The 27240-nt window shown below is 42.7% G+C and overlaps 2 protein-coding genes across 2 annotated transcripts in view; one reads left to right on the top strand and one right to left on the bottom strand.

The window, feature by feature from the left end:
* BCAT1 (branched chain amino acid transaminase 1) overlaps positions 1–20918 on the bottom strand; it is a 54034-nt gene extending 33116 nt beyond the window's left edge. Inside the window, exon 1 of the mRNA XM_083365312.1 lies at positions 20850–20918. Coding sequence (XP_083221438.1) covers positions 20850–20855 — 6 coding nt within the window. The 5' untranslated portion in view covers positions 20856–20918. The remainder of the gene's footprint in view (positions 1–20849) is intronic.
* The window catches only part of RECQL (RecQ like helicase), a 123329-nt gene that overhangs the window by 48118 nt on the left and 47971 nt on the right, over positions 1–27240 (top strand). The window lies entirely within an intron of this gene.

Below are 27240 nucleotides of genomic sequence, written 5' to 3'. Positions count from 1 at the left end.
TCTGTTAAAGCAAGCCACGTTTGTCAGGCTAGCTTCTTTCAAGCTTGTTTCAATTCCTTCCCCAAACTCTGAAAAATTGACCCTGCTCACCCAGCATTGCAATATAGGTAGCCCTCGACTTACAACAGTTCATTTAGCAACTTTTGAAGTTACAATGGCACTGAAAAAAAACTGACTTATGACTGTCTTACAGATTTATGACTGTTGTAGCATCCCGATGGTCATGTGATCAAAATTTGGGCGCTTGGCAATTGGTTCATACTTATGACAGTTCCAGTGTCCTGGGGTCAGGTCATCACTTTTTGCGACCTTCTGACAAGCAAAATCAATAAGAAAGGCAGATTCACTTAGCAACCACGTTACTAACTTAACAACTGCAGTGATTAGCTTCACAGCTGTGGTAAGTAAAGTCATAAACTGAGGCAAAAAAATTGCTTAACAAAGGTCTCAGCCTCAGAAATGTTGGGCTTCATTACGGTTGTAAGTCGAGGATTAACTGTACAATCTTGGCAGTCCGAGAATTGCTTTACTCACAATATACAGGAGTTCCTTTTATTGGGCTTCGTGTGTTAAATAAATGTGGCCTTTATTGCTTATTCAGTAGACTATGGTTAAAACAGACAGTGGCTTAGCACAACATGTCGACCTGACTACGAAATTCCCTTGTAGACTATGGTTAAAACAGACAGTGGCTTAGCACAACATGTCGACCTGACTACGAAATTCCCTTGTAGACTATGGTTAAAACAGACAGTGGCTTAGCACAACATGTCGACCTGACTACGAAATTTCCTTGATCGCTGTAGCAGTATCTCCACTTCTAAAGGGAAGCTATGAGTGATTAAAAAGAACAATCACACTATCTGGGTTTCAGGGTTGCATTTATGTCTTCTAATAATAATAACAATTACAATAATAATCCACCACAGATTCTCAAGCAGATATGTTTGCCGAATAGATGAGTCACGCAGGGCTATTTTTAACTCTGGCTGAACAAGCTTGTAACTCCTTGTGACCTTTTGGAAGGGGATCTGAAGAGACTAAGAAAGACCCAGATATATTTTCCTTGAGCCCTGGTGTGAAGTCTGTGGAGGAGGGGAAAAAATGATGCAACAGACAAAATAATAACACAAAGGAGACTCCAAGACAGTGTGCCATAGTAAACACAACTGCACTGAGTGGATTAAAAGCTCCTGCCAACTCAGAGAGGACAATCCAAAGTGGAGACCTTGGTGCGGTCTGAACTTGGTTGTTCACCTGTGGACATTTCATGACCAGACTAGGTAATGTCATCAGTGCTACTGAGTGTAGGGTTTACCCCCTGTTTATATACAGTACTTTGCCCTGCTAGTGCTGGTGGGCAGGTGATTTTCTCCTTGGTAGATCCTTGATTAGGGTATTATATAAATATAAAACCCCGCTCCTACCAACACTGTCGGGGCAAGCTGCTATATATAAACAGGGAGAAAAACCCCACTTCACCAGCACTGACAATGTTACCTAGTGGGATAAGGAAACATCTGCAAGCAAACAACCAAGCTCAGAGAGCATCAAAGACTCCATGAGTCAACCCTGAGCTACTGTGGTGGAATGTAGTCTGGAATCCCAGGAGGGAGAGCCTGCCTCCAGAGGGCAAAGAGGTAGCAGAGCTTGGACTGTGCGGTAGACAGGAAAAGGGCTGAAATGGCACCCCTTTGGCAGTTCACAGAGTATATCTATAGCTATGCAGATAGTTGCTTTTAGTCTGGCAAGAATCTGTCTGTAGGTAAGCAATGAAGTAATTATATGGAAGTAACTCTACGTGTCATCCTTGGTTCTTAGACTCAACAGCAACCGATATTCTGTTTTATTGAAGGGTCTAAAGTATTTCCTGAGATTTTATGTTTAGGCAGAGGGTAGGGAATGTCCAGCCCATAGCAGTTACAGGGGGTGTTAAATAGCGGGTTCTTTGACGCAGGAATGAAGACGCGAACAGAGTACAAGTAACTCATAGTTTATTTCGTGCTGTGACTGGACTGAGGGAAATGGCTGCAACCAGCTGCAATAAATAGTCTAGCCCCTAGGTGGCAGCCAATTGGTTTGAATCAACCATTGCCGCCTGGGGATAGCCAATTGCAGCACAGGAGACTGGTAGTCTGGGTTGCTGGAGAGCCGTTAGCTGCTCCAATAACCCATGTGGTATTCCCTCAAAAAGCCCAGTACATGACAGGGGGGAAAGAAGAATCCCAGAGCTGGAAGGAGGTAGGAGCTCCTGTTCATCAAAAAAACCTCTCACTCTGCAAATTGTAGAGCACAATCTGCCATCAAACGCTACTGCGGTGGAGCTGAAAGGAAGTCCAGATTTGATCAGCTCAGCTATCGAAGCCTCACCATGTTATAAGGCCTCCTGCAAATCAGCAGAATCCTCAAGGACAGGAAAAGCCTTTATTTTGCCTGAATCTTGTGTGATGGATGGGAGGGAGGGAGGGAGGGAGGGAAGGAGAGAGAGAGACAGAGAGGGAGGGAGGGAGAGGGAGGGGACACAGAAGACCTGTGTGGAATCAAATGTTCCCATGTGCTACCTGCTCAGGTTATCCCTGGCACAGAGCACCATCCAAAGCAAATAAACGCATTGCCTCGTCGCCCCTCCTTTCCTCTTCTACCCCATTTTGTTAAAAATGGCAAGAATGGATTATAGAATTAGGCCAATCTTAAATCTTTCAAAGCATCGGAATGATTATCCAGAATACTAAAGCACATCCAGCCTGGAAAGTAATAGAAAGGAAAAAGAAAAAAAGAAAAAAAGGATTGTTGTTTGCAGATGGAGGGTTTCCAGATTAATTTGTTATCATAGCAATGCATATCCTCCCCTGTAATTTAGGATTGAAAGAGTAATTTTACAAGATCACATTCCTGGTAGAGGAGGCAAGAAATTCAGTGTTCCCAGATTGCAACTAGAAAGAGGCAAGATCAAATTCCAACATGGCCATAAGCCTCACTAGGTAACTTTAGACTAAGTATTGCTCTCTCCAGGGATTTTGTAAGGCTAAAAAGAATCTGGACAATGTCATTGCTCCAGGGAAGAGAGACGGGATTCCAGACAGTCAGTGGACAAATTGTGCTAACTGACTATTCATATCTAATCCTTGAATTACAGAACTACAGAAGAATTGAAAAAAGAACAGAGTTGGAAGTGACCTTGGAGGTCTTCTTCTCCAACCCGTTGTTCAAGCAGGAGACCTTATATCATTTTGGATAAACGGCTGTCCAGTCTCTTCTTAAAAGCCTCCTTATATGTCCTTCTTAATACTCTCCAGATAATTTTGCATTTCTTTGGCTCTTTGGTGCCTTCCCTTCCTTGCAAATTCTCTACAAACGACACAACCTTCTTAAAAATAAATTTTTATTTTTTTATTTTTATTTTAATTCCATTTATATTTATTTATTTATTTTATTTTAATTCCATTTATATCCCGCCCTTCTCCGAAGACTCAGGGCGGCTTTACAAACTTAGCAGTAGCCTTCATTCTATGTATATGCCTGCTTATTAGGGCTTTCACACACACCCCAAGCGGCATTATTACAAAGTCAGCTTAATTGCCCCCAACAATCTGGGTCCTCATTTTACCTACCTCGGAAGAATGGAAGGCTGAGTCAACCTTGAGCCTGGTGGGACTCGAACCTGCACTAATTGCAGGCAGCTGGTGTTACTTAAGGAGGCATTAGCCCACTGCTCCACCAAGGCTCATATCCCGCCCTTCTCCGAAGACTCAGGGCGGCTTACAAGCTTAGCAGTAGCCTTCATTCTATGTATATGCCTGCTTATTAGGGCTTTCACACACACCCCCTTTGATCCACTTCACATGAGGACTGACCATCTGCCCAGAGAAGGAAACGCAGAGAGATTAGCTGTGTTCACGTAACACACTGAAGCAGGTCAGCTAAATCCTAATGGTGGCATTTTAACCATGGTTATTTCTTTCTTTCTTTCTTTCTTTACCTTGGCTGGTTTCTTGTGGCTTGGTTAATTGCACAAATCAGGTCATTTCGTTAGCCCGTGACTGAACCAAGTGTATAAGCTGAGAAATGGATTAACCCCCAGAATTCAATGTGAAAATATATCAGGTTGTATTTTATTTATTTAATTCATTTATGTGTATCCCACCATGTCTGTTTGAGAATCAGAAGAAGCATTGGGTGTGGGCTAAATGAGCGGTTAATCCAATGAACTTGGTACCTAATGGAAATTGTATCAGGGATTCCCTTGCCAGTTGACTTCTGAAGTATTAAACCTGACTCACATTCATTGTCAGAGTTCATACCATGTGCTCATTTGCTGCATAACCTGAGCACCATCCAACTTCTAAGCTAGAGTTGAGGGATCAGTGTGCAACTGTACTTTCTTTTATAAGCTGTGTTTAAGCCCACCATAGTATAATATGCTGTGTGGCTTGCCAAATTATGGTTGGCTGAATTAATGATTTGCTTATAACAACTTCTGCCTGTTTTTTATTAAAATTAATAATCCTCAGTCTGGATGCAACCAAATAGTCCCAAATCAGTTGACAGGTTAGGCTATCTTTGTTGTCATTAGCTGGGAAGTCGTGTCCAACCCATTGCGACCCTATGGACAATGTTCCTCCAGGCCTTCCTGTCCTCTACCATCTTCTGGAGTCCATTGAAGCTCACGCCTACTGCTTTGGTGACTCCATCCAGCCACCTCATTCTCTGTCGTCCCCTTCTTCTATTGCCCTCAATCTTTCCCAGGATTAGGCTCTTCTCCAGGGAGTCCTTCCTTCTCATTAGGTGGCCAAAGTATTTGAGTTTTAGCTTCAGGATCTGGCCTTCTAAAGAGCAGTCAGGGTTGATCTCCTCTAGGACTGACCGGTTTGATCGCCTTGCAGTCCAAGGGACTGGCAGGAGTCTTCTCCAGCACCATAGTTCAAAGGCCTCAATTCTTTGGCGCTCAGCCTTTTTTATGGTCCAACGTAGGCTATCTTAGGCCATAGTTAACAAACCACAATGATTCAGGATCCAATCTGAGTCTGTCAGTGGGACTAAAGCTTTTGGGGCCATGCTGGAGCCCATTCTCAGGGAACTCTTCAGAATGTCTTTAGAATATCTGGAGAGGAAGAGAAAGACGTTCCCTCAAGATGGGTTCCAACCTGAGCCCAAAAGCTTGGAAGAATAAAGTTTTGGTCCCAGTGACCGACTCAGATTGGATCCTGCAACACGATCTTTGGACATGTATATTTGCCTTCGCAATGATTCAGTTCAACAAGCAAAGCCCATTCCCCACCAACCACCTTATGGTTTGTAGCAATATGGGAAGTCACCATCACCAACTTTTGATCTGTACACACTGAAGACCGTTCTTTTGTTTTTGACTGGAAAAGAGGCTGTTGGTATCTGTTCAAACAACAGTTACTGGCTTATTTTCCAAAACTATACAACCTCACCCATTGTGGTTCTCAGAGCGATCTCATCTCTTCCTAGAGCCACTTCCTTTGTGACCGCCGGGGACAGTGGAGGTGGGAAAAAGAACTGAATGGCCAGATAAACCCCCTTTGCCCTGGTGATCCAGAGAACAGAGCTTCTACTGACTTAGATGTCAGATCTGGTTTTCATTCCATATTTTAACTGTCGCATTGTTTGTCATGGGTGACAGTGTATAAATCCTGTTTCCTGTACACAGATAATTCTCTCTTTGTGCATGATCGGCAAACAAAGAATTCTATTAAATACAGATGGAGGGCCTGCAACTGGTTGGAGTTTATGACCATCACAGAGTCCTGCAATTGCCGTTAGATAGAACAAAATAACAGAAGAGTTGGAAGGGACCTTGGAGGTTTTCTAGTCCAACCCCCTGCTCAGGCAGGAATGTTCCAGTGTTGGAACATTCACCACTTCTGGAGGCAAGTTGTTCCACTGGTTAATTGTTCTAACTGTCAGGAAGTTTCTCCTTAGTTCTAGGTGGCTTCTCTCTTTGGTTAGTTTCCATCCATTGCTTCTTGACTTGCCTTCAGGTGCTTTGGAGAAGAGGTCGACCCCATCTTCTTTGTGGCAGCCATTCAGATATTGGAAGACTGCTATCATGTCACCCCTCATCCTTCTCTTCATTAAACTAGACATACCCAATTCCAGCAATCGTTCCCTGTATGTTTTAGCCTCCAGTCCCCTAATCATCTTTGTTGCTCTTCTCTGGACTCTTTCTAGACATCTTTTTTATGTTGTGGTGACCAAAACTGGATGCAGTATTCCAAGTGGGATCTTACCGAGGCATTGTAAAGTCTCTTTTAAGGCTGCCTAGCACTGTGTTGGCTTTTTGCACACTTAACAGATGATTTCCAACAGGCAGACCCAATGAAGAAGCCAGCAGTGAAATCATAAGTTGTGGACATGCGGTGTCGTACTTAACAACCACATCCCTTACTGACAGAGTTGCCGCTCCCTATTGTGGTCATTAAGTAAGTATTATCTATACTTTTATCTTGGCACAATGATAGTCGGGTGATTTTAGAAGACATTACAGTAGAACTTGGTACAGGTAGTTCTCAACTTAATAACAATTCATTTAGTGACCATTTGAAATTAAAACTGCACTGAAAAAAAATGACTTATGATCATTTTTTACAATTACGACCATGGCAGCATCCCCAGGGTCACGTGATGAAAATTAGACTCTCGGCAACTGACTTATATTTATGACATGGGTCATATCATGATTACCTTTTGTGACCTTCTGGCAAGCAGTATCAGTGGAGAAGCCAGATTCACAGCCACCATGTTCCTAACTGAACAACTGCAATTGTTCACTTAACAACTGTGGCAAAACTCTCATAAACATTGTCTTGCCTAGCAACATAAATTTTGGGCTCCATTGTGGTCGTAGGTTGAGGACTAGCTGTAATGGAGAAACCGCCATAGAGGAAGTCCAGGTATTTCCATGTGGAAGTGGACCTGAACGTTAAACATTCTCTGAGCACAAAAGATTTCATCAGTAATTGCCCAAGATAGCAAAACTTCTTGTACCTGTGTGTGTTATTTAAATTGTGCACATATAAAGAGGATATATAATGCTTTAATTGAATTGGATTCGGAAACGGAATTGGTTAAAGACTGTATGATAAAGTGGGCACAAAATATTCAGGAACCAATCTCGTTGGACACTTGGGAGATAATTTGGGTCAGAAATGTTAAATTTACTCAGGCTCAAAACTTAAGAGAAAATTTTTATAAAATGTTTTATAGATGGCATCTGGATCCCAAGAAGTTGTCTAACATGTATCCTAATTTACAGTCTAAATGTTGGAGATGTGGTAGTTTAGAAGCCACCTATTTTCATATGTGGCGGACTTGTAGAAATATAAAAGCTTTTTGGATTAAAATTTGGTGGAACATTCAAAAGATTTTTAAGAGAAAGATAAAGTTTTCTCCGCAATTGTTTTTATTGGGTAGTGTTGTAGATTGTGATGTTAAAGAAACTAACTTGATGTTGAATATGATAACAGCAGCACGGTTACTGGTGGGACAATATTGGAAGAAGGATAGTTTGCCTACTATAGAAGAATGGGTGTTTAAAGTTTCGAATCTTGCAGAAATGTCTAAGATTTCTGCTTATTTGAAAGATCATTCACAGGAAAGATATATTTCAGTTTGGAGGAGATGGATAGATTATATTCAGAATAAATATGGGACTAAAAAGTTCCATTTAGCTTATGAGTAGATTTTAATGGGATATTGTTATTGGTACTTTGTTTGTAGTTATGTTAAAGGGGAGTTAAAGCACATTATGAATTTGGTTAATTGTATATTATGCATAATTTTTATTTAGAATATGATTACTGTAACTATAATCCTGTATTTAGCTCTGGGAAGTGGGGGGGAAGTGGGCGGGTTTGGGGTGGGGGGGATTTGGGGATATATTGTAAAATCTTGTTTTTGTAAAACTCTTTAATAAAAAAAACAACTGTGGCAAAACTCCCATAAACATTGTCTTGCCTAGCAACAGAAATTTTGGGCTCCATTGTGGTCGTAGGTTGAGGACTAGCTGTAATGGAGAAACCGCCATAGAGGAAGTCCAGGTATTTCCATGTGGAAGTGGACCTGAATGTTAAACATTCTCTGAGCACAAAAGATTTCATCAGTAATTGCCCAAGATAGCAAAACTTCTTGTACCTGTGTGTGTTATTTGCAACAAAGCTGTCACAGCCAGCAAGGACCAGATTGATGGGCATTCCAAACTGGGCAGCTTGTGCAGCCAAGCAAACTAAGCGTGAATTGTAAGAAGCTGGTGATGGAGAGGTGCCATTGATCCAAACCGATTACCGGATCGAACCTGACAGTTCGATTCATTCTCTCAAAGCAACACTTCCTAATGATAAAGCAGACTGCAATGAGAAGACCAGGGATTGGCATAACCATCCCAAGACTGTAACATAGACATGGGCATGCAAGGGCAATCCTTAGCATCTCCAGTCCAAAATGATACTTCTCTTTAATGCAGGGCTTTTCAACCTTTCCACCCATTTAGGATATGGCAACATCTGAGTACCACCAGTCGCCTAGCAAGGTGTCAAAAACTTGATGACACCCCCCCACCACAAAAAAAGGAAAAATGTGATGAAGTACAGGTAGTCCTCGACTTACAACAGTTCGCTTAGTGACTGTTCGAAGTTACAATGGCACTGAAAAAAGTGCCCCCCAAGCCACAACTGAGCAAGACACCTGCCTGCCTGCCTGGTGGTGCTCTTCCTCCTGTCCGAGGTTTTCATTGTTGTGAGCATTTCTGTTGAGGATTGGCAGTGCGGGTGGGGTGGGGGGTGTTTTGTTTTTATCCCCCCCCATCTGTGGGGTGGTTGCAGCAGGTTTTGGTCACTTCACATGACCCTGGGACACTGTGACCATCATAAATATGAATCAGTTGCCAAGCATCTGAATGTAAATCACAAGACCCTGGAGATGCTGCAACATTCCAGCTGATCGGCGCTTCTTCTGGGCTCAGCAGAAGCGCCAGGATCAGCGCCGAGCTCCAGCTGGAGCCTAGCGCTGATCCTGGTGCTTCCGCTGAGCCCTGACAGCCCTGCAGCTCCAGCCATCTCTCACTCCGGCTTGTGCGGTGCTGCCACCGGTTCAGCTCATTCCCCTCCCCCGCTACCACTTTTCTTGAATGGTTGCATGTTGTTGTTGTTAGTTGCGAAGTCGTGTCCGACCCATCGCGACCCCATGGACAACGTTCCTCCAGGCCTTCCTGTCCTCTACCATCTTCTGGAGTCCATCTAGGCTCACGCCTACTGCTTCAGTGACTCCAGCCACCTCATTCTCTGTCGTCCCCTTCTTCTCTTGCCCTCAATCTTTCCCAGCATTAGGCTCTTCTCCAGTGAGTCCTTCCTTCTCATTAGGTGGCCAAAGTATTTGAGTTTTAGCTTCAGGATCTGGCCTTCTAAAGAGCAGTCAGGGTTGATCTCCTCTAGGACTGACCGGTTTGATTGCCTTGCAGTCCAAGGGACTCGCAGGAGTCTTCTCCAGCACCATAGTTCAAAGGCTTCAATTCTTTGGCGCTCAGCCTTTCTTATGGTCCAGCTTTCACTGCCATACATTGCAACTGGGAAGACCATAGCCTTGACTATACGCACTTTTGTTGACAGGGTGATGTCTCTGCTTTTTAGTGTGCTGTCTAGATTTGCCATGGCTTTTCTCCCGAGTAGCAAGCGTCTTTTAATTTCTTGGTTGCATACCAAGGTGGTATGAATGGTTGCATACCACCTGCTAGGTGCCAATGTACCACAGGTGGTACCCGTACCACTGGTTGAAAAGCCCTGCTTTAGTGTAGCAACAGGTAATCGATGCCTACGGGAGATCTTTAACAATGATACTTGCTTCTAGTGTAGCAGACGGCAATTGATACCTACGAGACAACTTCACAAATGCACCAAAGAGGGTTTCGTACTGGTAACCTTGATCAAACCAGAAGATGCAACCGACCTTACAAGAGGGCACTGAGAAAACTGGCTACCTTCAGTCCTGAAAAAAATCCAAGATTGAGCAGAAATACAATAGCCTTTCTCAAATACCAGAAGAACTATTACATAAGAAAGAAAAAAAAATCAACACTTATTCCAGGGACGGAGGGAGAGAGGGAGGGAGGGAGGAAGGAAGGAAGGAAGGAAGGAAGGAAGGAAGGAAGGAAGGAAGGAAGGAAGGAAGGAAGGAAGGAAGGAAGGAAGGAAGGAAGGAAGGGTCTAGAAGAAATTGATGCACCAGGATTGGTTTATAACACAGTGTAAACTATTGTACTATATTCTTTAATGTCCTGGAAGAGAAAATCTTGAGTTTAAGCAGCAGCAGTGAGCCCTGATCGTTAAAAAAAACCCAAAGCTAATTTATTTCCCTGTTTGGCAGCATCTGGCAATAGTTATAACAGAAACCCTTAGGAAAACATTAATTTAATCTCTAACACTAAAATGGTTTATTGGACGATTGCCCTTCATTCAAACCCAGTAACCTAGATTCTTAATAGATATGCGATGAGTGAAAGCAATCAATTTCAAGGGATGTTGGAATGTAGATAAAATTCAATTTATAGCAGTAAGTTGGCTGAAAGGCATGAGAGATTTTGTTCAGATAAATCCTATTTTCTGGGGTCATGTTCCTGTTTATTATTGGAGAGGAGACTGAAGACCTTGTGAGAGTTTCCATCATCATCATTCCATCATCATCATCTGTCATTAGAACTGTCCCATAGCAAATATTAAGAGGGGAATATGGTATTTAGTTTTACATATCTTAATGGCGGCGAGGATTGGGTATGCTCAATTTTGGAAGGCAAATTATACCCCGCCGGATGAAGCTATAATTAGGAGAATACTTGATTGTGCAGAAGCAGACATATTGACCAAGAAGTTGAAGGGTAAAGAAGAGTCACCAGCATTTCTATCATGGAATAAATGGTATATTTGGATGGATAAAAGATTAAAGAAATGAGGGTGGCTTGGAGGTTGGTCAAAAATGAAGTGATATAGTTTTTGTTAATGAATAAGCTTTGGAGTTGGATAGTTATAAGAGACTTAATGAGTGGAATATAATTGTTAGTTTAGAAGTAAATATAATTTGAAATTTTTGAAATGGTTTTCAATTTTTTGATTTCTTCGTTTTCTGTATATTGTAAATGGTTTTTTTGTCTTCGTTGGTGTATGGTGTGTTTTTAACATGAAATGTAAATAAAGATTTATTCAGGGAAAAAATAAAGAACTGTCCCATAGCCAAGCTCCATTATGATCACAACTCAAGAATTAGCCGTAAAAGGCAATCTGTTCCTGTGCTGCCACCACGTGGCTGTTCTTGGGAAATTACCAATACGCTAATTGGATCTGCCAGTACCTTCCCCCTTTGTGATGTATTTCCTATCCTGCTCATGATGCTGTACTAGGATCCACCCCTTCTGGGTTGGACTTCCTCCTTCTCCTTGCTCCCTTGTGTTCCATCCTCCATTGTAACATCTGAACACAAGTCATGCGGACAGTAATCCTGTTACTGTCTTTTGACCTTAAAGCACCGACCAGATTCAACTGACCACACCTTCTCTGCTGTAACCACCTTCTACATGCAAAATAAAGGTATTTCAGATGAACCAGGTGCTTTATGAGTTCACTGTCTGCAAAGGGCCGTTAAATGTGACTAAATTCGCTTAAACAGACCAATAAGTGTCTTAACAAGGAATTAAATTCGCAACACAACGTGTCTGTAGCAGAACAGTCAAAAGACAGTAACAGGATTACTGTCCGCATGGCTTGTATTCAGATGTTACAATGGAGGATGGAACACAAGGGAGCAAGGAGAAGGAGGAAGTCCAACCCAGAAGGGGTGGATCCTAGTACAGCATCATGAGCAGGATAGGAAATACATCACAAAGGGGGAAGGTACTGGCAGACCCAATTAGCATATTGGTAATTTCCCAAGAACAGCCACGTGGTGGCAGCACAGTTCCACTGCCCAATAGCCTGAGATATTTCTCCTCAAAACAACTTGCCCTGTTCCTTCAAATCAAAGGCTCACCTAGGATCTTCCAACAACATCCAAATAAAAGTGGGAGTAGGATTTGAGAAGACCTTCCCCGGTTCTGTCTTCCAATGGGGAAATCCCACTTATATCAAAGTCGTGTGATGTATCAGGATGAGAAGTAGAAAATGTTTATGAAATATAGGTAGAGTTTACCCATATAGGTACTGTGTATATTTTAGATGTTACAATTTTTGGCGTAGTGAAATAAGGGAAATTTGGGTTGCGGATATTATTTTGGATGTTAAAGGCTAAACTCGAATACTATAACCAAAATTAAAAATTAGGTAAAATTTAAAAACAGGACATGGATGTGTATGATTAAAATTGGAATGACAACTCTTTTAACTGACCATGTCATTCTTACTAGTTTAAGCATGTTGTATTAAATGTTAAGGGAAATAGAGAAGGATGTTTTGACAATGTAACCTGAATTATGTACTAAAAACTCTGTTACTGAACTTTTGATTACCCAGTCACCATGATGCTTTCTAAATATTTGGGTGTTAAACTGGAAAACCAATAAAACTTGTTGTTGTTTTTTAAAAAGTCGTCATTTATGGACAAAGTCATGGAAGCACATCAATCAACTTATTCCTCCAGTGATCCAAGGAACAAGTTGTCTCCCTCCAATTTGAAAACCACACTCATCTTCTTCTAACCCAGCTTCCCTTAATACACGTTCCGTTCTCCTCCCTCAAGTAAAAACTACAGATTGAGTAAACAAGGGGAGAGTATAGATTCATCTCCCTCACTCGCCATCCTGGAGTCAATCTCTTTTGCCATGTTCTATTCATATTGGGAAAGGGACGTGGTGGCTCAGTGGGTTAGGATGCTGAGCTTGTCAATCAGATGGTCGGCAGTTTGGCGGGTCGAATCCCGAGTGCCACGTAACAGAGTGAGTGCCTGTTACTTGTCCCAGCTTCTACCAACCTAGCAGTTCGAAAGCACGTAAAAAAATGCAAGTAGAAAAATAGGGACCACTACGGTGGGAAGGTAACAGCGCTCCGTGCGCCTTTGGCGTCTAGTCATGCCAGCCACATGACCATGGAGACGTCCTCGGACAAGCGCTGGCTGTTCGGCTTTGAAACGGAGATGAGCACCAGCCCCTAGAGTCGGAAACGACTAGCAACCTTTACCTTTACCTTTTTTATTCATATCGGGGCTGTGTAAACCATACAGGTGGTCCTTCGGTTACCACCACAATTGAGCCCAAATTTTCTGTTGCTAAGTGAGGCAGTTATTAAGTGATTTTTTCCCCTATTTCATGTTCTTTCTTGCCACAGTTGTTAAGTGAGTCACTGCAGTTAAGGTAGTAACATGGCTGTTAAAGTGAATCTTTAAGTGATTTTGCTTGTCAGAAGGTCACAAAAGGGGATCACATGACCCTGGGATACTGCCACCATCATAAATATGAATCAGTTGCCAAGCATCTGAATTTGGATCACATGACCAGGGGGATGCTACAAAATGGTCATAAGTCACTCTTTTCAGCGCCGTTGTCACTGTTGTGATTCCTCACCAGCCAGTGGATATGGTAGCTGAGTCTGAGGAATCAGATGATGATGAGGAGCGGCTGGAGTGACATTAGAGTCAGAAGAAGGCTCTGAGAAGCTCCAAGACTTACAGTCAGATGAGGAGCCTGGCCCCTCTGCTCGTGCTCAGGCTGAGACACAGCTGTGCTAGGAGCCTGAGTTGGACAGTGATGCAGAATAGTTGGGACAAATTCCGGATGCACGAAAGCACAGGTAAGAGAAGTGAGTAGGACAGAGGAATGTAATGGGGCGGCTCCAAAGTCAAAGGAGAAGGCATTAGGAAGCCACGCCTTGGCTGAATTATCAAAGGGAAGGTGTGGGAGGTGCTGGTTGCCAAAGGCAACCGTTCGTGTCGAGGATCAAGTTTCTGTGGACTGTGTTTGTTTGCCTTGGACATTGACTCAGGTCTGTGAGAATAAAAGGGGTTGGTTATTTCTTGCGGTTTCTGCCTGTTTCTTGGAAGAGGGGTTTCTCCTTGTGAGCCTAACAAGAAAGACTCACGTAGGCTGGTACAGAACAGTCACTTTGAATGGTCACTAAATAAACTGTTGAGGACTACCTGTATAGTGATTTTGCATGTGGGCCGTGAGATGCTCTGGGAATATTGCCATGAGAAATAGTAATTCATGAGGACCATCAAATTTAAGAACTGACCTTGCCAACAGCCCACTGGAAGGCAGATTTGTAAGGACAGCATCTCATTGAGCGTTTTTCTAGCAGAATCTCCCTCCTTGTTACCTTAACCTCATTATTCCCTCCAGAAGCATCAGAAAACTCCATTTATGTTCTACTCTTGCTCTCCAGGGCTATACCTTTCCTCAGGACTACGTCTGCCCCATCCTCTCATCTCCCTCCATAGGGCCAGTCTGCCGATCAGTCTTTTATGAACATCTTCCAATTTCTCTAGATCCTTCCTAAAGGACAACGGGTACGCTTGAGATCCAATGCTAGTCCCGTGTGACCAAACTCTCTTTTCCCAGCATAGGGGAGAATTTTCAGTGGTGAAACTAATACTTGACAAAAGGTTTCCCCATCTAGACCAAATTAAAATTTCACTTCAAATTACATTTTTTTAAAAAAGAGCGTGTCCCAACAAACTAACAAAGTCACACACAGACACAGACACACAGAGACAGAGACAGAGACAGACAGACAGACAGACAGACACACACACACACACACACACAAGTCCCTTGGACTGCAAGGCAATCAAACCAGTCAGTCCGAGAGGAGATCAACCCTGACTGCTCTTTAGAAGGCCAGATCCTGAAGCTGAAACTCAAATACTTTGGCCACCTAATAAGAAGGAAGGACTCACTGGAGAAGAGCCTAATGCTGGGAAAGGTTGAGGGCAAGAGAAGAAGGGGATGACAGAGAAGGAGGTGGCTGGATGGAGTCACTGAAGCAGTAGGCGTGAGCTTCAATGGACTCCAGAAGATGGTAGAGGACAGGAAGGCCTGGAGGAACGTTGTCCGCGATGGGTTGGACACGACTTCACAAGCAACAACAACAACAACAACAACACACATATATATACAGTATATATATATATATATATATGTTAAAACAACTTCCTAATGTGCAATTGGCCCAAGTTCCAATCTCAGAAGGGTATGGCTGACTGATGAGAACAAATGAGTTTGAAATGGCCATATCAGTCTCCCTTTAATTCTTTGTTAGCAATCCAAAAAAATTACACAAACTAATGAGTTGTCACAGTTGTGACTACAGCTTGTGGATGGCCTTAGGTTAGGCTGATACAGGCAATAAGGTTTGGCCTATATTTGGGGCTGGCAAGGTATTCTAAAATACTTAACAAATATTTTATATATGTTAACTATTTAGATTACCTTGCTAGGCCCCAAACATGGGACAAATCTTTATTTCCTGTTTCAGCCTAACCGAAGGCCATCGACAGGCAGTAGTCACAACAGTGACAGCTCATATTTGTGTAAATTTTTTTAGATTGCTAACAAAGAATTAAAGGGAGACTGATATGCATTTCAAACTTATTTGTTTTCATCAGTCAGCCATGCCCTTCTGAGATTCGAACCAGGGCTGATTGCACATTAGGCAGTTGTTTTAACCTCTATATGTATATGTATATGTATGTATATATATATATACACACACATACACACACAAACATATATATGGATATAGATAAACATATAGATATACATATACATGTAGATATGGATATAGATATAGATATACATATGGATATAGATATACATATGGATATACATACACACACATATATTAATAATAAAGTTGGAAGGGACTTTGGAGGTCATCTAGTCCAACCCCCTGCTCAGGCAGGAAACCCTATTCCATTTCAGACAAATGGCTGTTCAGTCTCTCCTTAAAAACTTCCAGTGTTGGAGCATTCACCACTTCTGGAGGCAGGTTGTTCCACTGATTGTCATATGCGTATACATATACTGTACAAATACTGTACATATACATATATATACACACACACACACACACATACTTACATATAGTCATCATGTAAAGAAAGTCTATTAAAAGAGGATGTATCAGCCAACGTACATTAAAAAAAAACAAGTGTCATATTCCTTTGGTAGTTTGGTAATTACTGGGTAAGAAAATGGAAACCAGCTTGGAGAGGAAATGGAATGAAGTACAGTATCCTGAATTAGACACGAGTGAACTCTTACCAGGAACATACAATGTAGCAATATTTATCCTTAATTTTAATCTTCCCTTTGATCTCATTCTTGCTATTGCTACTTATGGCTTCCCATACGCATAATTACACTGTTCTCCTTGCTCTTTTATTTCATGCACCTGAACATAAACATCATTATCATCAAGTGGTTAATCTTTGATTGACTGTTTACGGCATCATGTAGTCCTAAGTGGTCCAGTCAACGCTGCAACCTCCCATAGGTCTGCTACAATCTAATCAGTAATAGGGGATCTGTGACCTGCAATAGGGTGTTGGGGTCATCCAGGTAGTCTTTGACTTACGACCACAATTGAGCCCCAAATTTCTGCTAAGTGAGACAGTTGTTAATGAGCTTTGCCCCATTTTATAACCATTCTTGCTTCCATTGTTAAGTGGATCACTGCAGTTGTTAAGTCAACAGCATGGTTGTTAAGTGAATCTGGCTTCCCCATTGACTTGTTTTGTCAGAAGGTCTCAAGACACTGACCTTGACACTGCAGCTGTCATCTATACATGCCAGTTGCCAAGCGTCTGAATTTTGATCATGTGACAAGGATGCTGCAACGCTTGGAAGTATGGAAAATGGTCATAAGTCACTTTTTCAGGGCTGTTTCAACTTTGAACAGTCACTATAAACGAAGGATGGTAAGTCGAGAACTGCTTGTAGTTGTCATATCTGAGGACTGATGATGGGAGCCAAGATTGTTTGGAGATAAAACTCATCAGCATAAATCTCACCCTGATCTAAACAAGCAAACGAAAGTTCCTATTCTGGGTTTGTTTTTATCTAGGGCAGGGGTAGGCAACTTTGGCTCTTTTATGACTCGTGGACTTTATGACTTGTGGAGTTGAAGTCCACAAGTCATAAAAGAGCCAAGGTTGCCTACCCTTGATCTAGGGATGCCCCAAAGAGGTCATGAGTAGAAATACCTAAGAGAACGTCCTCATTGTTGCCTTCCTTGAACAGCCTTATTCTCAATTTACCCCTTCTATCCCACAATAGGTTTTCCTGATTTGATTCTCTCCTGGGAGAGTTAGAATGAAGGATGAGTTAGGACAGCATCCATTCATGCCCACGGCAGATTTGGCCACAGCTATACATGCCTTCATTCCATCTAGACTGAATTACTGCAATGAACTCATCTTGGGGATACCTTTGAAGTCTTTTTGGAAACTATCACCCATCCTCAGTGAGAAGGCTGGTGGATATCACCAAATACATTACACCAGCTTTGCTAAAGGTCTAGGACCCACATCCTGGAATCCTCTTGATATTCCAAAACCTGATGGAATTTCTCTGTCTCAATAAGGGCGATGAGGGGTCCTTGATGCTTTCTGAGCTGGGTTGTTTTCTTGCAGATGTTTCATTACCTGACTAGGTAAATATCATCAGTGCTAGCACGGATCACTAACACTAATGATGTTACCTAGTCGGGTAATGAAACGTCTGCAAGAAAACAACCCAGCTCAGAAAGCATCAAGGACCCCTCATTTCAACTCTGTACAAATATTTTCCTTTATTGGCAATAATAGAGAGTCGGAAGAAGACAAAGCATCTTCATAGGGACCATCCCAAAACCAGGAAAGCCTTGAAAAACCAGATTAGCAGCCTCTTCAAGTAAACCTCCATTTTCCCCCCCTGTGGTTCTCTACACTTTTCAAAAGACCAGATGGTTGGTGATGGAAAGCAAAAATGCATTTAACATGTCATGGCCTGCCATCCATACACCAATCAATCTTAGCTTCTCATATCACCCACCCACCCTGAAAAACATTCAGTTCTTATCGTCAAGCAGGTCGGACAATGTACATGTCCCAGAAAGCCTGTTCTGTGCTTCGTTCAAATTCGCTTCTGCGTGTGACCCATCCACCCTACTTCGCAAGGGACAATTTGTGCAGATGGTCGAAACCCAGCCCACACGGTGGTTGTTCCACAAACAGCATTTCAACAAACGGTGCCTTAGCCCCACGACTAAAACTAACACTGAGCTGATTCATAAAGTGCTTATGTAGCTCAACTGGCACCACGGTTGAGCTGTGCGGAGACAGGAAGTTTGCGGAAAGTCCCCAAAGTACAAATCAGAAAGCAGCAAGCTTGGGGGAAAATTCCAGAAAGGTAGAAAGAGATTGGGGGGGTGGTGGTGTCGTGTCACCCTAAACCAAGAAAAATAACTCCAAATGACCCAATAATAAATAACCATCTGCAGTCATGGAATGCTGACTGAGATATTCAGAACAATGGAAAGCCTACAGAACGTGCATCTACATAAATAAGTATGCAGACTTGGCTCAGCCAAATCACTTAGGGCCCACAGAGGAACACACCACCCTGGGGTTGTTTAACACCTTGAAGACCCTCCCCCTGTCTTTTCTAACTGCAATTATTTCATTTCTTCTTTTAACCGCCTCCAAGTGGTTTACAATGTTGACATGTTTTTTTTATTTATTTATTAATTACACATATTAGCTGCCCATCTTTCATGTTTGAATTGCATACCATCCAGAGTTGCTCTGTAGGTGAGATGGGCAGTCTCCAAATTTAATAAACATAGGTAGCCCTCTGCTTACGGCCACACTGAGCTAAGCGAGACAGTCCTTAAGTGAACTTTGCTCCATTTTATGGCCTTCCTCTTCCCAATTGCTAAAGTGATCACTGCAGTTCTTAAGTTAGTAACATGGCCATTAGGCAAATCTGGCTTCCACATTGACTTCGTTTGTCAGTAGGTCACAAAAGGTGATTGCATGACCCCGGGACACTACGACCATCATAAATGCATGCCCAATACCATGTGTTCAAATTTTGATCATGTGATTATGGGGATGCTGCAACGGTCATAGGTGTAAAAAAACTGCCATAAATCACTTTTTTCAAAGCCATCGTAATTTCAAACAGTCACTAAATCAGGGGTTAGGCAACCTCGGCTCTTTTATGACTCGTGGACTTCAACTCCCAGAATTCCTGAGCCAGCATGGCTAAGCATGGAAACCTCTCCCTTTCCCCTCAGCGTGGCTGGCTCAGGAATTCTGGGAGTTGAAGTCCACGAGTCATAAAAGAGCCAAGCTTGCCTACCCCTGGACTAAATGAATGGGTGTAAGTCAAGGGCTTCCTGTAAATAAATCTTGAAAGACAGCACAACTGGAACAGAATCCCAACAGGGACGTTCTCCACCACCAGTTTTCTATTCGTCTCCCTTCTTCGTTCCTGTGAGGATTGCACTCCAGTTGGCATCTGTCCCCTACGATCTCGAGTAGCTACTGAAGAATTTAGCAGTTTTTATTTTCCTGGATCAGACATAAATCAGGGGTGGATGGTTGGCCTCTTCATCAATGTCAAACAGCTGTGGGCACCCAGGCTATATTAGATTTGTCAAGTAGCAAAATGAGGCCAGTTCAGGAGCAGCTGCAGTAACACGAGCCAAGGACATTTTTACAATTACGGCGAATTCTGTTTGGCCAGGGGTTTCAACAATGAACAACTCACTATTTTTTTCCACTAGCAATCTATACGACAACTGGGAGGTCTGTAGGCTTTGCCTCTCATCTCTTTTGCTGAAATCTTCCTAGCAATTCCTCCCAAACTTTTCTAGGGTATAGCAAATGGACTAACCAGGGTGGACTTTCCTGCAAAGAGTTACCAAATACTACAAACGAGGAGGGTCTGTGGAGATGTTCTTCTGCAGAAATAAGTGTGTGTGGGGGGGGGAGAGAAAGCCCCACACAAACATCTGGAACCATTCTTATTCAACTCAAAAAACTCAATTTCCAGAGAAAAGGAAGGCTGCGGCGATGGGGGGGGGGGAAATACTTGCAAGATCTCATGACAGGAGAGAGGAACTCAATCCCCCATCTTCCATTCCCTCTGATTTTGCCCATTGTCAGTGGCTCAGTTGCTCTCGATTGACCTGATTTGGAACTGGAAATGGATTGCAAAGCAAGATGCTATAAATAAACGGCCCGAGCCCTTAAAATGTTGCGTCCCAAAGACCAAGCAAAAACGGCAAAATCCAGAAATCCATCTTCAGACTTGCAAAAGAATAAATCTCTCTCCCCACCCCTCCCCCCCACCCCCGCCAACTGAATTGCCTATCCAGAAGCAAGATCTGTACTCGATAAGGGGGTGGTGAGCAGCCCTCAAGCGTACAAACGTGCCTATGGAAACGCACAAATATTTTGCGTCTTGCCCACCATATGGAGTTAAAACTCGGCTTAATCCATCCCAAACCCCCACGCCGTATGCTTTTATTAAACAACAAGAGAAATGCCCCCAATCCACGAAAGAAAGGGCGGGGGAGGGAAATCAAACGATAGACAGCAATTCCACCCCCCCCCCCCTATTTTTATTCTGTCTTTTCCACCCTTCTCTCTATGGATGCTATAGAAGCGTGCAGGACGCAGCAATGGTGCATTTACCAAAGATGCGCCTAAACTAGAAGCGCGATTCGCTCTTTTATACTGTTATTATTTGCAAGTGGAAGCTGGCTTTCACCCCCACCCCCGCTTTGTGAATCGGGGGGGGGGGGACAGATGGCTTGCACCCGCCAGCATCTCTAGCCAGGGTTTCCCCTTCGACATTCTTCCAGTACCTTCATCTTGACAGCCAAATCCACTCCGATTTCTCCAGGCAGGCAAAGAGAGATGGTGGGAGATCTAGATCTCTCTCTCTCTCTTTTTTCCCCCCCCTCTTCTTGACGGATCTCTAGACGGCTGCACCGCTGCAACTGGAAGAAGAAAGCCCTCCTTTCCTCCCACCACCCCCGGTTGCTCAGCAGCCTTGAGGACCGGAGCAAAAGCAGCCGTTGATCAGACACGTTGCAGCCGCGAATGAAGCTTCCTCGCAATCTGGCAGCAGAGCCCCAGCTCGGATTTATTGCATCACCGGCAGGAAACGGCACCTCCTCCGAAGCGCCGCTAGGGGCAGCAAGACGCGGGGCGGAGAAAAGAATAAGAAGAAGAAGAAGAAGAAGAACTTTCGGAGGCTCTCATTGGCCCGCTGTCGCAAAGCGAATTGAAGGAAGGAGGAACGTTGACAAGAGGTTTCACGTGGCTGCCAAAACCATCGAGCGTCTCCTTCGTTGGCGAGTCGACTCCAACTGGCGAGGAAGAATAGGCTGTAATTTAACGTGATTCACAAACCTGGCTTTAGGCACAAAGATTCTCATTCTCTCTCTCTCTCTCTCTCTCTCTCTCTCTCTCTCTCTCTCTCTCTCTCTCTCTCTCTCTCTCTCTCTCTCTCTCTCTCTACACACACACACACACACACACACACACAGAGAGAGAGAGAGAGAGAGAGAGAGAGATCAAGAATATAGAATAGGATAGGATAGGATAGAGAATAGGATAGGATAGGATAGGATAGGATAGAGAATAGGATAGGATAGAATAGAGAATAGGATGGGATGGGATAGGATAGGATAGGATAGAGAATAGGATAGAATAGGATAGGATAGAATAGAGAATAGGATGTGATAGGATAGGATAGGATAGAACAGAATAGGATAGAATAGAATAGGATAGAATAGAGAATAGGATAGGATGGGATAGGATAGGGAATAGAATAGGATAGAATAGAGAACAGGATAGGATAGGATAGGATAGGATAGGATAGGATAGAGAAGAGGATAGGATAGAGAAGAGGATAGGATAGAATAGAATGGAATATGGAATAGAATGGAAAAGAATAGAGAATAGAATATAATGTAGAATAGAATAAAGAATAAAATAGAATAGAATGTAGAATAGAATAGAATAGAATAGAATAGAATAGAATAGAATAGAATAGAATAGAATAGAATAGAATAGAATAGAATAGAGCTGGAAGGGACCTTGGAGGTCTTCTAGTCCAACCCCCTGCTCTAGTAGAAAACCCTATACCATTTCAGACAAATGGCTGTCCAGTCTCTTCTTAAAAACTTCCAGTGTTGGAGCATTCACAACTTCTGGAGGCAGGTTGTTCCACTGGTTAAGTGTTCTAGTAGAAAAGAAAGAGGTGATGGTTGAATTGATTTAATCATTAAAACAAGGATACCATCAATCTTGTTTCCCCTCTCACATTTGATGTTAAGCTGCAGGTTGCCAAGCAGACCACATTCGCTGCATTCATGCAACAGGCTGAGTTACAACCAGACCTATCATATTTTGCCTTAGATCAGACGTATAACTTTAGTCCAAATATTTCGATTGCCTTATCCTGTTTCCGAAAGGTCGGAATCGTTCAGGCAATGATACTCCCTGTGATGCTGTGTGGAAGCACTAGTTGGATTTTTAAGAAGTTGGGCGGAAAAAGGGTCAAAATGATTTTGAAAATTGGTGCTGGAGGAGACTCGTGAAAGTGCCATGGACAGCTAAGAAAACAGATGGTTGAACAAAACCCAACATTTTCATTCAAGACAAACGATCAAAAGGTTCAAAATGATCGGGGTTTGGATATGTTATGGGAAGACTCAGCTCTCTGGAGAAAGTTGTAGGGGTAGGGAAAGTGGAAGGAAAGAAAGAAAGGAAGGACAAGCAGCAGCAAGGTGGATGGATTCAATTAGAGTGACCATGGATGCATTGTTGGAAGACCAGAAGGACCAGAATGGGGGTCTATCTTCCTTGAAGAAAAGCTCTCATGAAGAACCAACACTAACTTGATAATACATAATCAACTTTTTTTAAAATCCATTTCCTAAAACAGGGGTCTTCAAACCTGGCCCTTTTATGACTTGTTGAAGTCCACAAGTCATAAAAGGGCCAAGTTGGAAGACGCCCTGTCCTAAAACTGAATTGGTGCTCCATCTTCAGGTTGCATCAGAGATTCAAGACAAATTTGAGACAAATGAAGGGGTTTTCATCCTCTTAGAGACTGTAGGCTGAGAAATATATCCAAGGTTCATCCATTATGAGGAACTCTGATTTTGCTAACTATGGACTTAATTACTGCTAGTTAAGTCTTTTCAAAACTGAAACATATTTCAGACAGTTCTCTAAGCACCGAAATGATCATGTTGCTGTTGTGGTTCAGTCATTAGGTTGTGTCCGACTCTTTTCTGACCACGTGGACCCTAGCACACCAGGCCTCTCTGTCCTTGACTGTCTCCCAGAGTTTACCCAAAGTCATGTTCATTGTGTCAACTGATCGTATAATGCCTTATCGAGCGATTGATTTTATAGCTTGCCTTTACTATTTGTTTTGTAAACAATTTTAGGTGCTAAACATATCTAATGCTGCTTTTTCCTCCTACTTTACCCACAACAACCCTGTGAGGTGAGTTGGGCTGAGAGAGGATGACTGCTCCAAGGTCACCAAGAGCTGGTTTTCTTGGTTAAGGTGGGACTAGAACTCAAGTCTCCTGATTTCTGTCCTAATACCTTAACCCAGGGATCTTCAAACTTGGCCCTTTTATGACTTGTGGACTTCAACTGCCAGAATTCCTCAGCCTTGCTTGCTGGCCAAGGAATTCTGGGAGTTATTTATTTATTTATTTATTAAATGTATATACCGCCCTTCTCCCGAGGGACTCAGGGCGGTGTACAGGGCAATTAAAATATGACATACAAAAGTCAAAAATAGATTAAATGAAACTTAGCCCCAAACAAAATAAATAAAATTATGAAATTTAAGGAGCAGTGGGCTAATGCCTCCTTAAGTAACACCAGCTGCCTGCAATTAGTGCAGGTTCGCATCCCACCAAGCTCAAGGTTGACTCAGCCTTCCATCCTTCCGAGGTAGGTAAAATGAGGACCCAGATTGTTGGGGGCAATTAAGCTGACTTTGTAATAATGCCGCTTGGGGTGTGTATGAAAGCCCTAATAAGCAGGCATATACATAGAATGAAGGCTACTGCTAAGCTTGTAAGCCGCCCTGAGTCTTTGGAGAAGGGCGGGATATAAATGGAATTAAAATAAAATAAATAAATAAAATAAATTTAAAACTCCAATCTCTCAATCCAGGCCGGCAAGCTTGAATAACCAGGTTTTCAGGTCACGGCGAAAAGAGCGGAAGGTCAGGAGCCATCCAGAGCTCCACAGGCAGCTGAGGGCAGGCGTGCCCACAGAGAATGCTCTCCCCCTGGGGGCCGCCAGCCGGCACTCCCTGACCAACGGCACCCTGAGGAGACCCTCTGCGGGAGCACACGGGGCGATGGGAAGTTGACGCCGGCAGCAGGTGCTCCCGTATGTAATCCGGACCCATGCCATTTAGGGCTTTATAGGTCATCACCAGCACAAGTCATAAAAGGGCCGAGTTTGAAGACCCCCTGCCTTAACCATTAAACCAAACTGGCTCTTAGTTCGCAACAGGACTCCCCTGAAACTCGTCTCTTGGAGACAAATGCATATTATCCAATTTTTGTGTCCATAAGACTGTTGCAAAATCAACCAAAATTTGTGGCCATCTCTAATCTCAGCTACAACAATCGTGCATGGGTTTTACCCCCCTCAAATAAACATAATACATTATTATTTATAACTGAACATTATTTCAATTTTAGTCTAAAGTAACTTCTGTTCAACATTGTCAGTGTCAGCTGTCCAGTTGGCGAATCCAGAAAAAGGAACCCCTAGGACATTGTTTTCCAAGAATATGAAACTTTACTGAATAAACCACATTGGCACTGAAGAAGCAAAACCAGCTCTGGGTTTCCCATGCAAAAGCAAGCGTAGTTAATCCTTTTTCCCCACAGGCCATCCACAGTCCAAAATGTCCACCAATCACGCCTGTTCATTTTGTTATGAGAAACAGTCTGCAACGCCAGGACATCTACTCGGGGTGTCCTTGGGATGCCAGCAATGTCCCACGGTGCCGATGGATGCTTGAATACCATTCTTCCCAACCCCCACCCCCACCCCCTCGCATTCCAACCACCCTCCTCCCTATTGTTGTCAACAGTGCTTTTTTTGTAAAAGAAAAAGGTGCCGGAACTCACACATGTCATACAACCCGCCTTGCCTACCCTACAAGGTTCCATCCAAAAAAGGTGCCGGAACGCCGTTCTGAGCGTTCTACGAGAAAAAAAGCCCTGGTTGTCAAGCTGTCAGTGAAGAGAAAGTGCAAGTGAAACTGTGAATCAGTCTTGACAGGTAAGTTTGGATTGCTTGAATAAAATTACATTGTGTGCTCTTATTTTCTATTGTTTTAATTTAGTTGTTTTGTATAATCCGGTAGAAGAAAATATTTGTATTTCAGGTTTGAAGCGTAGGGTCCTTTGTGCTCTCTGAGCTTGGTTGTTTTCTTGGAGATGTTTCATTATTCAAACTAGGTAACATCATCAGTGCTAGACCTAACCATCTGTAAGAAAACAAGCAACCTTAGAGAGCACTGTGGACTTCAGGCTTTTTAATCATTTGGTTGTTGGTTAGATTTATACCCCTTCTTTCTCCCAGGAGCTTAAGGTGGCCTAAGGAGCATTTCCCAATCAGGGTAAAGAATGGTTGGGCCAAGAGGATTTGACTGGCCTCAAATCATCAGTGGGTTAAAAGGCGAAAGATTTATACGATTTATATTGGGTATAGTCGGAAATGAAATTCCCAAAAAAGATGTTACTTTCTTTCTGTATGCCACAACAGCGGCGAGAATTTTGATAGCTAAGAATTGGAAGACAGAAGAAATACCAACGGTGGAAGAATGGCAGATGAAAATGATGGACTATATGGAACTCGCTGAACTGACAGGGAAAATCCATGACCAGGGAGAAGAGTCGGTGGAAGAAGACTGGAAAAAATTCAAGGATTATTTGAAGAAATATTGCTATACCAACTAGTTTGAAATGGACTTGGAGGTGTTTATAGGTTGTAGTTTTAGAATTTAATGTTTAGTATTAAGGATAATATGAAATAATGATGGTTAAATGATAAGAAATTAAATATAGGTAGATATTAAATACGATTTAAAATTATGAAATAGCTAATGGCTAATGAGGATTAACGAATAAACGCAGATAGGGGGGATTCGAGGAAGTCACCCGAAAATGATTAGAAAGATTAGGAATAATGGAAGTTAAGTATTCTTTTTGTATTTTTGTTGTTGATTGTATTGTTTATGTCATGTCTTGTTTTTTAATATGTATTTTTTTGTTTAAATATATGTTTATATAAAAGCAATAAAAAAATTAAAAACAAAACAAAACATCAGTGGGTTTCCATGGTTGATTGTGGCCTTCAACGCGCTCCACAAGTCCCAAACCGTTCTATCATACTGTCTTCAGATGAACTGGACCTACAGGATAAAAACATTTGAAATGAAATCGATGGAAGCGTTTGCAATTCCAGAATCTCTCCTTTTCAGCTGTGAGAGGTTGCAGTGTTTTGAAGTGGAACAAAAAATCCATTTTAGCTAAGTCATCCAGCCAAACCCAGCTTTGCTGCTTCTTTCTTCTTCCATCAGCGATGGCCATCCTCGGGTGTTAGCAGAGCGGAAAGGAAGATGCAAATAAGCCTTTACAAGATGAGAAGGCAGAGAGTGAAGGTTACCATGGAAATGTTCAAATAATAAGTCAGCAGTAAATGATGATGCTCGGATCTATTTGCCAACCAGCTCTGCGGGCTACAAAAATACCATCTAGAAACTGAACTGGCTAGACTAGTTTTGGGGTGAGCTTAGCTCATAAGGATGCTCACCACAGAGCATCATATGAGCCTTGGTGGAGCAGTGGGCTAATGCCTCCTTAAGTAACACCAGCTGCCTGCAATTAGTGCAGGTTCGAGTCCCACCAGGCTCAAGGTTGACTCAGCCTTCCATCCTTCCGAGGTAGGTAAAATGAGGACCCAGATTGTTGGGGGCAATTAAGCTGACTTTGTAATAATGCCGCTTGGGGTGTGTGTGAAAGCCCTAATAAGCAGGCATATACATAGAATGAAGGCTACTGCTAAGCTTGTAAGCCGCCCTGAGTCTTCGGAGAAGGGTGGGATATAAATGGAATTAAAATAAAATAAAAATCAATAAAAATTTCAGAGGGTGGGGATAAGAATCATTGGCTAGTTACCTTCCAAATGGAATTA

This window comes from Vipera ursinii (genome assembly GCF_947247035.1).
Source record: "Vipera ursinii genome assembly, chromosome: 6".
In the NCBI taxonomy this organism is placed as follows: Eukaryota; Metazoa; Chordata; class Lepidosauria; order Squamata; family Viperidae; genus Vipera; species Vipera ursinii.
This window is presented reverse-complemented; position numbering and strand designations above follow the sequence as displayed.